Source organism: Meles meles, chromosome 3, assembly GCF_922984935.1.
Source record: "Meles meles chromosome 3, mMelMel3.1 paternal haplotype, whole genome shotgun sequence".
Taxonomy (NCBI): domain Eukaryota; kingdom Metazoa; phylum Chordata; class Mammalia; order Carnivora; family Mustelidae; genus Meles; species Meles meles.
This window is the reverse complement of record NC_060068.1, coordinates 34258105-34272422: the sequence shown is the minus strand read 5'-3', so window position 1 is coordinate 34272422 and position 14318 is coordinate 34258105. Positions and strand designations below refer to the sequence as shown.

General features: G+C 56.0%; 1 protein-coding gene across 7 annotated transcripts in view; it reads right to left on the bottom strand.

Moving 5' to 3' along the window:
* Positions 1–4042: 4042 nt before the first annotated feature.
* The window catches only part of TBC1D9B (TBC1 domain family member 9B), a 39023-nt gene continuing 28747 nt past the window's right edge, over positions 4043–14318 (bottom strand). For 3 of the 7 annotated variants that reach the window (XM_045999224.1, XM_045999227.1, XM_045999228.1), the window contains 11 exons: positions 13949–14234; positions 12757–12886; positions 12529–12627; positions 11720–11788; positions 10329–10569; positions 9893–9958; positions 8619–8690; positions 8325–8375; positions 6903–6965; positions 6278–6384; positions 4043–5268 (listed from right to left, as the gene is read on the bottom strand). In XM_045999224.1, the coding sequence (XP_045855180.1) occupies positions 4582–5268; positions 6278–6384; positions 6903–6965; positions 8325–8375; positions 8619–8690; positions 9893–9958; positions 10329–10569; positions 11720–11788; positions 12529–12627; positions 12757–12886; positions 13949–14234 (1871 nt within the window). In that variant the 3' untranslated portion in view covers positions 4043–4581. Of the gene's footprint in view, positions 5269–6277; positions 6407–6902; positions 6966–8324; positions 8376–8618; positions 8691–9892; positions 9959–10328; positions 10570–11719; positions 11789–12528; positions 12628–12756; positions 12887–13948; positions 14235–14318 lie in introns of those variants that run through there. The other 4 variants (XM_045999225.1, XM_045999229.1, XM_045999226.1 and 1 more) reach the window with 4 other exon arrangements.

The window sequence follows — 14318 nt, the reverse complement described above, 5'->3', positions numbered from 1 at the left end:
CGTGCGCTCTACGCTTCGGCCCGCCCCTCCACCGCCCAGCTCCCCTCCACGCGTTCGGGCCTCTCTAGCCCGCCGAGCGTCTCGGCAGTCGGCCGGGGTCTCCTGTGACTGCCCAGGCGAGGCGGTCGGGCATCGCAAGGGGTTTGGGTCAGCCGGGTCACCACCGACTTGCTGCCTGGAGCGGGGCCGCCCCCGTCTCTTTCTAAGCCCGCGTCTTCGCCGGGCCTCGCTGGGAAGATTGGAGTTGCAAGAGCCGGGCCTCTAGCGCCGCTCCGGGTTTGGCTTCTGCCCGCGCCAGCGCCGTTCCCTCTGCGGCTTCTAGTCGCAGACCCGGAGCGAGTGGGCCCCTCCCAGCTGCGGCCCAAACCCTGGGGCTCGGGGTTGGAATTCGAAGGACCTCTGGGCGGAGGCGGCCTTTGGTAACCTTTGAGCCCAAGCCCGGGGCTGCGGAACCGAGTATCCCGGGAGGGTGGCTCATGAGCCCCACGCTTTCCGGAGACGGGAAGCTGCTGTGGACGAAACCAGCCCCCGGGAAAGCCCCGCCGCGACCCCCTTGAAGGTTGGAGGGGCAGGACCCCTTCTGTCCCAGCCCGGCAGCCCGCCGAGACGTTCCATCACCACACCTGGACAAGGGTCTGGTGGGAGGGACCCTTAACGGATCCTGGTAGAGGGGTAAAATGGAAGGCCATCTGGCTGACCCAGACTTATTAGTTATGTACTAGTGTTCACTGAGGTAGAACAGGAAAATGGAAGTGGACGTGCTAAACGGACCATCGTGCAGGTCTGTTACAGACAATCTGAGATTCCCCGTGCAGATGCCGCATGTGTATTGATGGGAAGCAAAGAAATTACAGACAGTACATAATTACAATTAGGTAAAACCAGGCATTATTTATTTCCAGGGGTGGGGAGGGGGTTACTGTTATAGAAGATTTAAAGTTGTTTATATTTTCCAAATTTTGCACAGTAGCATATATTAGGGGAAAAAAACCCCAAATTAGCTTAAAAAATTGTTTGAGGGGCTCCTGGGTGGCTCAGTCGGTTACACATCTGACTTCTGGTCAGGTCATGATCCTGAGGTCCTGGGATCCAGCGTCCCTTCCTTTTGTCACCCCACCCCCCCATACTCACTTTCTTGTGAGCTCTCTCAAATAAATAGATAAAATCTTTAAAAAAATGTTTAAGAGGCTGGATTTACAAACGGACTGTGACCAGACCACACATGAAAACCAACCCTCCAAGCCAACCTACAACCTCTAGGACAGACAGGGCTGGGTCAATAACGGCCAATTTCCCTTTATTTTGCACTTCCGTCTTCATCTCAGAACCAACCAGAGAAAGCCAATTACACTCCTCATATCAACACAGAAGACATCCTTCCAGTTAGCCAGCTTCCCCTTACAGGCCAACAGCCTCTAATCAGCACGCCCCCTGAAGCCATCCCTTGTTTTCATGCTTAAGGCTTTCCCACTCCTCTACCTTGAGTCTCTGCCAAATGCAAGAGATGATGGGTGACTGCTTTTCTAGCAAGCTCCAGATACACAATCCCTGTTCTCATTTGGGTGGTCTTTGTTTATTCCCACATGTTTGAGTTATTGTGGCTAAAAGCAGAAGGCAGCTGAAAAGAGTGTTTTATCCTTAATGAAAAGAGCAGAACAATTTCATGGGACACCTCGGTGGCTCAGTTGGCAAAACAGTGAAGCGTATCACTTGATTTCGGCTCTGGTCACAATCGCCGGGATTGTGAGATCCAGCGAGCACAGCGTCTGCTTGAGATTCTTCCTCTCCTGTTCCCTCTGCCCCTCTGCCTCCCTGCCCGCCCCCACAGGCACACGCACTCTCTCTAAAATCTTAAGTTATTTTTATATGCGGCATGGGTTCAGGTTTGAAAAAGATAAAGAAAAAAATAAACACAAAAATACTGAGTAATCTTCGGGCGCCTAGGTGGCTCAGTCAGTTACGTGTCGGGGTCATGATCCCAGGATCCTGGGAATGAGTCCCTGCTTTGGTCTCCCAGCTCTGTGGGGAGCCTGCTTCTCCCTCTGCATTTCTCTCTCATTGATAAATAAATAAAATCTTAAAAAAAAAAACAAAACTGAGTAGGGGCACCTGGGTGGCTCAGTGGATTAAGCCTCTGCCTTTGGCTCGGGTCATGATCTCAGGGTCCTGGGACTGAGCCCCGCATCGGGCTCTCTGCTCAGTGGGGAACCTGCTTTTCCCTCTGTCTGCCTACTTGTGATCCCTCTCTGTCAAATAAATAATAACATCTTTTAAAAAAATACTGAGTAATCTTAAATACTGGGAAAAATAATTTTTCTACTTTTCCTTTCACAACAAATATGTAAATTTTAAAACTTCATATAGTTTTCTTGGGAATTATAAAATTGACGTGGTTTGGTACAACATCACCTGGTAAGCAGTTTTAAAATATAATTACATTCACTTACAGAAGGAAAATATTTTTAAAGCTTTACTTGTATTATCCATCTATTTTTTAGTGTTACTGTTCTAGTTGTCATTTTGAATGTCATTGCAGGTTGAATGATTAATAAATGAAAGTACTATTGTACATTTTTGTATATTCTTTTATCATGTGAAATGTTAGATTCCTGTTTTATATTCTTCTGTTTCTTTGGGATATTCTCACATTTAGACTTCTGCATGATATATAAAATACAGATCCAAATTTCACATTATTTAAATCTAATTGATTACAATTTAAGACTTAAAACTGCCAACTTTGTGGAATTTTAATGTTTATCTTTACTTAGTTTCATTATGGCCAAGAATATGGTCTTTCTGGTTTGAGTCCTTTGAAGTTACTTTATGACAAAGCATGTATCAGTTTGTGTAAATACTAGAAAGGAAGTTACATTGATTGACATTTTTTGTTGTTGTTAAGAAAGCCAAGTTATTCAGCTTCCTTGCTGTTGTTTTGCTGCATTTACTGAGATGGGACCCAGCTGTGAACAAGGTAAAATCATGGAGGTTGTTATTTAAACAACCAGCCATAAAATCTAAAAGATAGAAAGTAGATTAGCGGTTGCTTGGGGCTGGGGGTGGAAACAGGATTGGCTGCACATGGGTAGGAGGGTGTGTCTCAGGTGATGGAAGTATTCTAAAATTGCATGGTGGTGATAGTCACACTATAAATTTACTCAAAATCACTGAATTGTAACTCAAAATAAGTGAATTTTATGACATGTAAATTATGCCTCAATAAAGCTATTAAATTAAAAAACAAAAACCAGAGGTGCCTGGGTGGCTCACTTGGTTAAGTAACTGACTCTTGAGCTCAGCTAGGGTCTTGATCTCAGGGTCGTGAGTTCAAACCCCACATTGGGCTGGGCATGGAGTCTACTTACAACATCAACAGCAAAAGGAGGAAAAAGCCTCCCAGCCTCAGATCCATATATGTTTTTTTAAGGTTTTATTAATTTATTTGTCAGACAGAGAGTGAGCCAGCAGAGGAAGCTGCAGGTAAAGGGAGAAGCAGGCTCCAGGCTGAGCAGGGAGCCCGATGCCGGGCTCTATTCCAGAACCCTGGGACCATGACCTGAGCTGAAGGCAGACGCTTAACCAACTGAGCCACCAAGGTGTCCCTCAGATGTATCTTTCGGTAGAAGAGCTGCCCCATGTGGTGGGGATGGGGGGGCTGAATGTTAGACACTGAAGATCAGCTTTTGCTGCAAAGCTAGGGGGAGCTCCTGGCTCAGTCTGTCACCTGTGGCCCCACAACACCTTACTGAACCCAAGTGCTTGCTACAGCCCAGGTTCAGGGCCAAGCCCACACCTGCACACTGGACCCAGGCTGTTTGTACCTGTGGAGCTTGGGACCTCCGCTGTCGGCAGATGTCAGCTCGAGCTCTTCTGGGCCTGGAGCAGCACCTTCTGTGTCGTCCTTCTCCCTGCGGGCCCTGAAGCCCCACCCCTGTGGGGGTCTGAGTGGCGAGAACCCCTGGAACATGTCCTGGGCCCCCACCTGGGAGGAAGCCAGAAGCCAAGCAGTAGCTGAGGCCACATGAAGGCTCTGTACACAGTGTGGTATTGAGTTCTTTCGGGGGTTTATTAAGGCATTGCGCACAGTGTGATTTTCTGCCAACCGAAACGAATACAAGGAAATCTACCAGGACCTGAGGGATGTGCTTGTAAGGATAACGGTGAGGCTGACGAGCTGAGAGAGGATATAGAGTAATGCCCTCATGGTCTGCTCTGGTGCGCCCCAGGGGCTGAGCCGGGGCTCAGGCTCCGGGCTCCTAGAGAGCACCAGGATCCCCACCCCCTCACCCCAAGTGTGGAAGGTGCGGTGTGGCCTGGCCACAGAACGGGGCACAGAGGCACTGGGCAAGCAGGCCAGGATGGGCGGCCTCTGACACGACAACACAGGGACCAAGGCAGGTCCTGCCAGGCAGGCAGGAAGAAGGGGCTGGGAGCCTCTATCTGGGCCCTACTGTGGCTATTCTGCCTTTTTTTCCATTTGCAGCTCACTGGATCCAGGGAGAACAGGAGAGGTGCGTCCTGAGAGAGCAAACAGAACAGGAGGGAGGAGGGGGCGGGGAGAAGAGACAGGCCAGGTCCCTGTCAGCCTGAAACTCCAGACTGTTCGAGGTCACTGGATGTGCTGAACTGTCTCTCCACCTTCTTTTGGTCCTTGATCTTGAGTCCAATGTCCACCCTCTTCTCAAAGAAGTTCACCAGGACAGACTCTGTCAGGATGGAGGCCAAGATCTGCTCAAAGGAGATGCACCAGTCTGTGTCGACAGTGCCCCCGCCACGGGTGGGGGCCGGGGGGCCGCGGGCCTCCGCGCCCACCAGCACCGTGTCATCGGCCAGGTCCTCACACTGCAGGGAGCCTGTGCTGACCACCGAGTACGAGGACATGGACATGTCGTCTTTGGTTTCGTCGTCGGATAGCAGCTGGGACGGGGAGCCCCGGCCCTCGCCACCTCCCCCGTCACCCACCACCTGGGTCTCCTGGGGAGCCTTCCCAAGGTGGGTGTCCCCGCCGGCTTTGGACTGGGGGTCCCCTGCAGCTGGAGGCTGAAGCTCCAGGGCTGGGTCTTGTGTGGGGTCAGGGGCTGGTGGCTCGTCCTCCTCAGCGGCACCGGCCCTGGGCTTCCTGCCTGTTGGGGCGGCAAACTTCTTCCCCACCTCGCCGATGCGGAGCAGCAGGCTGGCCACGGTGGCGATGGCGTGGTACAGGGCCTGCTCCATGGGGTCCTCACTGAACATATTGTACAGCGTCTTGCACAGCTCAATGAACTGTTCCTTTGCCAGGGAGACACAGAGGAAGGACAGGGAGATGGTGAAAGACGGGTTAGTCTGGCCTGGAATCGGCCAGACTGCTAGTGCTCCCTTGTCCTGTTCATGGTCTCCAAGACCTGTGCCTTGTGCCCATTTCACAGACTGGGACATGGAGGTGCAGAGAGGGAAAGTGCCTTGACTAGTATCACAGCCTTAGAAGAGCGTTCTCTCCCAGCTGCGTTTCTTTCAGCATGGAGAGTGACAGAGAGCCTCTCCCTGTCCCTACAGCGGCGCTGCGGGCAGAGCCAGGCCAATTTCTATCAGGACCTTCCAGATCCAGGCTATAAGGACTTCTTCAGTGTGTTTTGCAGTCACTTTGAGTTTTTTGTATCTTTGACCAGGATGGAGGGTGAGGACAAAGCAAGCAGAGCCTGGGTCGGGTGAGGGGGTGCAGAGGTCTGACACTACACACTCAGGCCTCCTGCCTTGCTCTACGGGGGACCCCACTCTTCGGGACACAGGTGAAAGAGTGCCCAGACTGCAGGGGCCCCTCTGGGCAGGGCAGGGCTGTGGTCAGGCTGCAGCCCTGGTTATGAGACCCTTGGCCAGATGCTGGGCTCCTGACCCAGAGGCCAGCAACTGAACAAGGGGCCATGGGCGGAGATGGCCTGGGTGGGCACAGCACTGAGGAGGGGCCTGGGAGGAACAGGGGCACTGTGAGGCTGTCTTATAAAAGGGGTTCTGTGGGTCTCTGTGTGTCAGAGGCTAACCTTCCCTACCGCTTCTCTGGTGTGTAGATACTGATGAAATGTGAATGGATCATCGCCACGATACACCATCCAGGATAAAACCCCAAAGAACTGGCCCCTGTCCTTCTGGAATCCTCCCCGATGGCTGTCTGACTGGCAGATGCAGGAGGTAGGCAGGAGAACTTCCGCCCTCCAGGGAGCGCTGGGAGGGAGGGAGGGGGGAGCTGCTGGGTTAGGGGAACCCAACGTCGAAAGTGTCTCTTGTGGGCTCTGAGTGGGCCTACCTGGTTCATTTTGGGGAGATCCTTAATTGTCTCCTTCTGAACCTCTTTCTCTTTGGCCCACATGCGAAGGTAGTGCCGATAGTCGGGAGGGCTGGTCGCTTTCTCCTCTGTGAGTTGGGAGAAAAAAATCTGTCAAATTAGAGAAAGAGCTGAGAGCCGGTAGCAGGCAGTAAGTGAGTTTCAGTGTTGTCTGGCACGGGGTTACCTGGACCCTTTTACAAAACACCCTGGTTTCTGGGGAGGTGGTGTTGGAAAGAACACTCCAGAACACCGATGTCTTCCCTGAGTTCTTATGCTAAAGTAAGGCTGGAGCTGGTGAAGATGGCCCCACCCTGTCTCCCCCAAGATGGCGAAGGAGGGATGACGTGGAGGGTGGGGAGAGGCTGGCAGGAAAGGGAGGGAGACTAGACACGTAGAGAGGTCCTGGCAGAAAGCAGGTGCCCTGAAAGGAGGTGGTGATGGGCGTGCGGGGTGCCAGCTACAAGAAATTCAGGCCTGGGGCTGATGAGAGTGGCTTCCACCCGTAGTAGGCTTCCGCGGGTGGGGGTCCCAGCCACAGGGAGGACGGCCCAGCCCCAGGGCCCTGGGATCTGCGTCAGCACTGTGAACAACGGCCTGCCTGTACCTCCTCTTTTTTCTTGGCCGTCTTCATTTCCGCCTCTTTCTTGCTCTTCCTGCCGTGGGGTCTCTGGACGACCAGAAAAGAGAAAGCACACAGGGAACACTCCTGTTTGCAATTGCAAACCACGGAGGCCTGCGAGCAGCCCGCTCCGGCCTCCAGCAGGAGCAGTGGGCCGAACGCCCACTCACTCTCTACACCTGCTCACAGGGACTGACGCGCCAACAGACCCACCTTCCTCTCTGCCAAGGAACACGAGTCTCAGCCCGCGGGGAGAAAAGCCCGAGAACTAATTTCTGTAGTGTCTGCTGAAAAGGGTCAAACTGAGGGCGGTCCTGATCATCAGTTCAACGCTCCACCAACCAGCACACTGACTGATGAAGTTTTATGTACAGGAATTCCGTCCTGGGCACTGTGTTTCTCAAAGTGACACATTTGCTGGAGTTGGCCCACACTGTCTGCTGTGGGGCCCATGAACGTGGGGAGGAGCTGGCGGCCCAGCTCTCCCAGACCTGGGGGTGGCAAGGCTACCGGGGGTCCCCCAGTGGGTAGCAGCCTCCCAGTGCAGTTAGCAGCAGGGAGTCTCTGGGCTCAGGCTTCTCACTGCAGAGTAGAGACCCAATGCCAAAGGCTGCATGGGGTCTGAGGACAGGGCTCTGTACCCCTAGGCCCCGGCCTTAACTAGAAGCCCCTGGGAAAGGCCAGAAGTGCCTGTGATTTTCCCAGATTCTCATGGTAACAGAAGACCCATCTGCTTTTTTGCCTTGTGTACCTGAAATCAAGGTCCTCAGGCTTCCTATCAAGTTCAAATTAAGTCTTTGATACCACTGGCAGGTCTGCCTTGGGTACCCTGATATGCACTGTGTTTTATCTCTCTCTTGGCTCTGTGTCATCCTTGCTGGGCAGTATGCCATGAGAACTGACAGGCTGGGGTTTTGGCTGGTGAACCCCGGGCCTGGAAGGCCCCATCACCTTGGATGTGATGCTCTCAACAGGCTTTACATGTAGCAGGGAATGCCTTCAAAAAGGCACCCCACAAATCTCTCTCTCCATGAGACCGTTTTCTACCACCCTCTTCCCCTGCTGCCAGTCTGTTTCCCACTGTTGCAACAGTGGCATTCGGACTTTCTCCCTTGAGCCGGACAATGGAATGCTGTTTGCGTGCGGCTGGGGAGCTGATGCCTAGTACTGTGCAGTATGTCCTCACTTACTATGCCCCTCGACCAGCACAGAGGCCACCTCCCTCCTCCCCCGTATGCGGTGGCTTGGTCTTGGGTCCTCCTCGGGCCTCATTCTCACAGGAGGCATCCCTGGACCAAGGAGGGACCAAGTGTGTCCAGGCCTCCCGACCATGTATGGTGGGGGGTGGGGGTGTTAGGCAGACACAGCCCAGCACAAAGCAGGTGCCCCTGGCCCCCAGGGACTGACCTTGAGCCTCCCAGGGCAGGAAAAGGTCCAGATCTGAGGCCAGAGGAGATGCTGGAAGGGAGAGCGGAGGAGTAGAGGAGAGAGGGAGGGAGAGACCAAGGTCCAGGAAGGCAGAGACAAGAGAAACAGGAGTGAGAACACCCCGGGGGCCCTCCCAGAGAGAGGCCGTTGCCGTCACCCGTGGCTCCCCAATCCCACTGAGGGCCGCGGACCACGTGTGCGGGTCCCACAGCACGACTGCCCCACAGCAAGGCCGGAAGCTCCCCCCTCAATGCTGGGGCCAGTGGCACTCACCTTCTGAGGAGCTGTCTTCCGTGAAGTAGTGGGTCGCTTCCAGGGCTGACTCAGCCTCCTCTGGGCTCAAGGCTGCTCAGACAGAAAGGGGAGTGAGAGCATAGTGAGGCGCGCCACCGCGGGGCCCCGAGATACGGTGTGGGCAGAGCGGTAATAATGACCACGGATCTTGGGTATTGCTCCTTTCTTGACTTCCACGTTGTGTCTGAGAACGTCACACGTGTCTCATCCGAATACCCCGTCATTCGTAGCTGGGAGTCCCGCCAACAGCCAGCCTCCCTCCTGCCCTGCTGCTGTGGTGCAGAGCATCCTGAGGGGGCCAGGCCCCTGTGGGCAGCTGCATGGGGACCAGCCGTGCACAAGGGACTTGCTCTTCTCGCTCTATGCATCTTGGACATTGTTCTCCACTGGTACATTCTGGGTGATGATGTGGTCCCCCAGGTTTGGGAGCCACGTGGTTCTGTGGGGGGGACTCGTTCTCCCCACCCCCTGTGCAGATGGGGATGTGATGACAGGGGTTGAACAGGTGGTACTGCGGGGGAGGGTGGCAAGGTGTGGTCTGTGGGCTCTAGGAGCCCTGGATGGAGCAGGGCAGACATAGGTGGCTTGGGAGTGGGCGAAGATGGTCCCACGTGCCCTCACCTGGAGGAGCCTGGCCTAGTGGGGTCCTTTCCCTCCACAGGGTCAGAGGTGGCTGGCACCAACCTTCCCTGGAGGCATGCCTGAGGCCACTGTTCCTGGTGAATTATAGGCGAAAACCAGCCGCAGGTGAGAACACCTAGGTTCAGGCCTGCGGCTTCCAGCTCCGGCCACCCAGAACCACCCCCCAGGCCGCTCTAGAACCGCATTCCCAGCGGATGAAGTGACAGCCTCGGGGGCGCGCAGGGCACTGTGTTCTAAACACCACTGTGCCACCTCCTCCACGCAGCGCTGGGACAGCTGGTAAGCAGCAGCAGGGACCTGGCGGCTCCACCCCTGGGCTGGAATTCACCCCGGCTTGAGTCTTCGTTTCCCGGTGGAAACAAGGAACCTCATCTTGGAGAACTCTCCATGCTGGGCAGGGTGAGCCGGGCCACACAGTGGGAACCGACAGACTATGGGATTCGGCCTGAGGACTTGCTGCCCGTCATCCTTCTCCCCCTGTGGCCTGCTGGTGACCCTGGGAAGCTCAGGCACAGCGCAGAGAGCCCAGGGAGAACAGCTCCTGCTATGGGCTGCACAGCAGGGTCCCCAACCCATGCATTAGAGGCTCTGACTGGTGAGGGGGCCCTCACCTGGGGGCAGGTGCAGCTTGTAGAGGGCCTTGAGCTTGTCGGTCAGGTCCCCATGGTACATCCCACCTGCAAAGGGAAGCCAGTGAGGAGGCCTGCCAGCAAGAGGGCACCAAAGCCCCCCAGCCAGTCCGCACTGGAGCCCCTGCCCTTTGAATGGGTTCTGGTGGATCCCTTCTCTCAGCCTCTCTACTGGAGAGCTCTCTGGAGGGACCCAGGCCCCCCACTTGCCCCTGAGCTTTGCCCTTCTCAGGGTCGGCAGACCTACCCCGAGCAGCCATGGCCCAGGGAGGGGAAGTGGTGGGGAGGACCCCACTGGACGCCAACATGTCCCCAGTGGGAAAACTGTCCTTTCCATATCAAGGCTGCTGCTGCAGTGGGAAAACTGGTGGGGCTGGCATCTGGAGGCTTCTGGGGGCAGGGCCCTCGAGCTACTCACTCATCCCCGTCACAAACTCCTTGAAGTTGATCAGAGAGTCCCTGTTTTCATCTAGGAGCCGGAACATGCGCCCCGCCAAGACTGGCGTGTGGGTGCCACAGGCCCAGGGCGTCAGGCTGGTGAAGAGCTCCCGGAATTGGCTGGCGTCAATGCGGTACTGCTCCAGGTAGGGCAGGCTGGGGTCCCGACGCACAGCGGTGGGCCGGCTGCCCCCCCAGTACTGACTTGCCAGGTGCTTGGCCTGCAGGGGACGTAGCCTGGTGAGACGGCCGGGCCCCCCAACGCCCTGGCGCTCAGGACTGCCTGGCTGGTCCATGTGTCCTACACTCTCCATCGGAGCCTACAGAGTCCCAGGCCGGGGAGCACCAGCCTGACACAGCATCTCACAGAACTGCCCACACAGGCCCCATCGGCCTCTCATGGACAGATGCAGGAGCAGAAACACAGCCCTAGGGCTGCTGGCTACAGCAGGCCACAGTGGGTGGGGGACGGCACCGACGGGACCGTTGTGACCGTAAGGCTCAGGTCTGAGTGCCAAACCAGAGGCCTCTGGGAACTGACAACAGGTGGTCTGGACTTAGCTGTTTCTGCCTGCTCTTCACAACTGCTCCCCTTCTGTGAACAGCATATGACATTTTTGAGGAGAGCCCCTCCTGTCCCATCCTCAGGCTGTGGGCTGGGCACATGGCCTAGATTTGGCTCAACAAACACCCTCCTGTAGCCACAGCACCTAACCTGAGTTAGTCCAACAATTAACCCTGGACTTCTTGTTAAAACCACTTGAAAAGAAAAGGCTCTTTCCCCTGAGAGGACGGGATGAGCCTGGCGCTGCAGACGACATCCTGCCATTCTGTAGGCAGAGCGGACAGAGGACATCTGAAGTAGGGGAGCTGGGCAGCATGTTTAAGCACCTGGATCCAGCCATGCGTGAAGCTACACATTCCTAGACTTTCCAGTAACATGAACCAATATATCTCCTCTCACATAACTGTAAGCTGACTTGACTGGATTTTCTGCCCCTTAAGAAAGTATCCTGCCTAAACTCCCTGAAGGAAAAAATTCTGCCCCAGGAAGCCTGCGGTAACTACATCTGAGGATGCTTGTAAATTGATTTCTCGGGGCGCCTGGGTGGCTTAGTCGGTTAAGTGTCTGCCTCCAACTCAGGTCATGATCCCAGGGTCCTGGGATGGAGCCCCATGTCAGGCTCCCTGCTTGTGGGAAGCCTGTTTCTCCTTCTCTTCCCCGCTCATGCTCTCTCTCTCTTAAATAAAATCTTTTAAAAAATCGATTTGTCCTTTGGCAGGAGGTTGCCACACTGAGGACGCACTTAGGGGACTTAGGGGATGCACTTAGGCTGGGGTGTCGGGCCTGCCCTTGGTCTTGGCTGTCACCTTAAACACCATGTAGAGGTCCTCCAGCTCTTCGATTGAGAAACCGATGTCCCCAGGTATAGCTCGGACCTAGAAGGAAAGGGCAACAGGATGTACTGACGGATTCTCAAGTTCCACGTCTCTGAGAGAACCCCCAGCGGACAAAGGCCAAGACAAACCACCCTGTCGGGGTGCTACCAGCCGGCCAAGTCCAGGACGGCAGTCCATTCAGGGAAGGAGGTGTGGTCCATACGCTTATCTCTGGTCACCCATCCCACCACTCAGTCCACACTCCAAGTTCCTTTGTGGTGAGCTCCGCGGGGGCCTTTCTGTCCCGAACACCCAGTCAGGGACACAGGGTGAGGGCAATGATGCAGTGACTGCTGTCTGGATCCTTGGAAAGACTCTGGCACGGGCTCTCTGGAAGGTGTCCTAGAACTTCCCAGTAAGGGATCTCTCCAGAGTTGGGGAGCTCAAAGGCTCGTAGTAGAGGCACAGTGGGTTGGATAGGTGGAGGGTGGATGAGTATCGTTACCCAGGGGCATGGGGGAAGCCAGCCTGGAGGACTCAGCCCACGGGAGGATGACTCTTGGCCTTTAGGTGCTGGGGTGTCAAAGAAACTTGCAGTGACAGACCAGGAGCAGAAAATAGCCACCAGGCCCCTCCTACTTCCTCAAATTTGCTCCTTCACTCCCAGATTCCAGTCCCACACAAGGCAGCACTAGGGAACTCTGGCCCACACCCTCTGGGGAGGAACAGCCCACCCGGGTCATGCCCACCACCCCCACCCCCAGCAACCCACGGCCATCAGAGCCCAGCCCTGTCCATACCACGCTGCGCTTGGCCGTGTCCTCCAAGGACTGGATCACTTTCAGCCTCTGTTTAAACCGCATCTGTTCGATGTCATCGGCCCTCAGGCTGCTGAATTTCTACCGGCCAGAGGTGACTCAGTGAGAGGAGGCAGAACCACAGATCAGAGAACTGCCCTGGGCCATGGCCACCCACACCCACATGCCTGGATGGCACAGATCGGCCTGAGAGCTCCAGAGGGTGCTGACCTCATAGGACACCTTCAGGAGGTCGAAGATGTCCACTTCAGCTGGCGGGTCATCTCCACTAGTCAGCAGGGCATGGAGGTGTGGGATAGGAGGAGAAACACTCTGCTTGTTGACCACATTATCTAGGTATCTGCAAGGATTAAAGAACAGACGCCTGGACCCCCACAGGCAACGGGGGTGTCTTACCTACTAAGTGACGTGGAGAACCTAACCTGCGTAGACTCCCCATCAATAAATGAGGTGCCCTGGCAAGTTGGGAATCCCCCTGGAGGCAGTGAGAGGCCTTACCCCTCATGAGGCCTGAGCACTAACTCTAGGAAGCCAGGCTGTCCTCTGGGGGTTCCCTGGGTCAGGACCCTGTTTAAGCCCAAACCCGACCACACCACGAGAGAGGTCTGTCCCAGTGGGAGGGACGACAGGGCTCTGGGTTGGCTGAGTGGGCAGGCGGCAGCACCCCTGGCAGGCCAGGGTTGCTGGGAGTGTTCCAGGCCAGGCAAATACACACACATGGCCAGCAGGGCCCTATAGAACTCGGGGCCTGGGCCATTGTGAGGCCGGGGTGGGGCGGGGGTCCTGGATGCGGTGGGGCACGGGGAGTCCCAAGACCAGATTCTGAGGTGAATGAGCTCTGTGGGATGCTGCTGGCTGGGGCCAGAGCAGGCAAAACTGTGATGAAGCAGGCCCAGAGCCCAGGGTAGGGGGACTGTGGGCTAGCACGGAGATGGAGGGAGGGGCCGGATCCCAGAGAATGTGCAAGTGTGGGATGTGGGGACTCAGGGGCATGTGGCGGCCGGGAAGATAGGCATGTATGAGTCCATTCAGCTGTGCGGGCAAGCCTAGTGTGGGCCTCTCCATCTGGGTGACAGTGAGGGGGGGAAGTGATGCGGATTGGGGAAAGCAGTGTCAGGACTGCTTTGGGAGGAGAGCAGATGCAGGGCGTCCACCCGTGGCTGGAGGCCATGCTGTTCCAGCCCACTTTATCTGCTCCCAGAGTTATCGCACCCCAGGGCTGTTTGTCACCATGTTCCCACCAGAAAGGAGGCTCCCCACTGCCCTGGGTCCAAGTGTGCTCAGTGGGCACGTCGGTGCATGCTGAGTGAGGCGTGCCCAGAGCTGCTGGGGGGCTGGGCTCTGCCATCTACAGGGGTGCCGGCCAGCAGCCTGGCAGGATGAGGGAGGCCAGCTCGGTCACCTGCCCAGGACGGTCATGGCCTCGCCCTCATCGCCGCAGCCCAGCAGCTGCTCCATGTTGGCATCCAGGATGGCCAAGGCCACCTGCAGGATCACCTTGATGCCCTCGTAGAAGAAGCAGTCAACGATGACCACGGCGCTCTCGAAGGGCATGACGCTGAGGAAGAGGGTCAGGAACCAGGAAAGAGAGATGCTGGAGATGACCCCCAGGTCCTGCATCTTTTCCGAGAGCTGGGGCAGGAAGTCTCTCGTGAGCTCCTCAAAGATGCCTTGGTCCACTAGGGCCCCTAGGGAGAGGACAAGGGAGTCTGAAGGCCAAGCCCATGCCGCTGGCTTGGGCCCCAGGGGGTTCGGGGAGCCCACTGGATCCC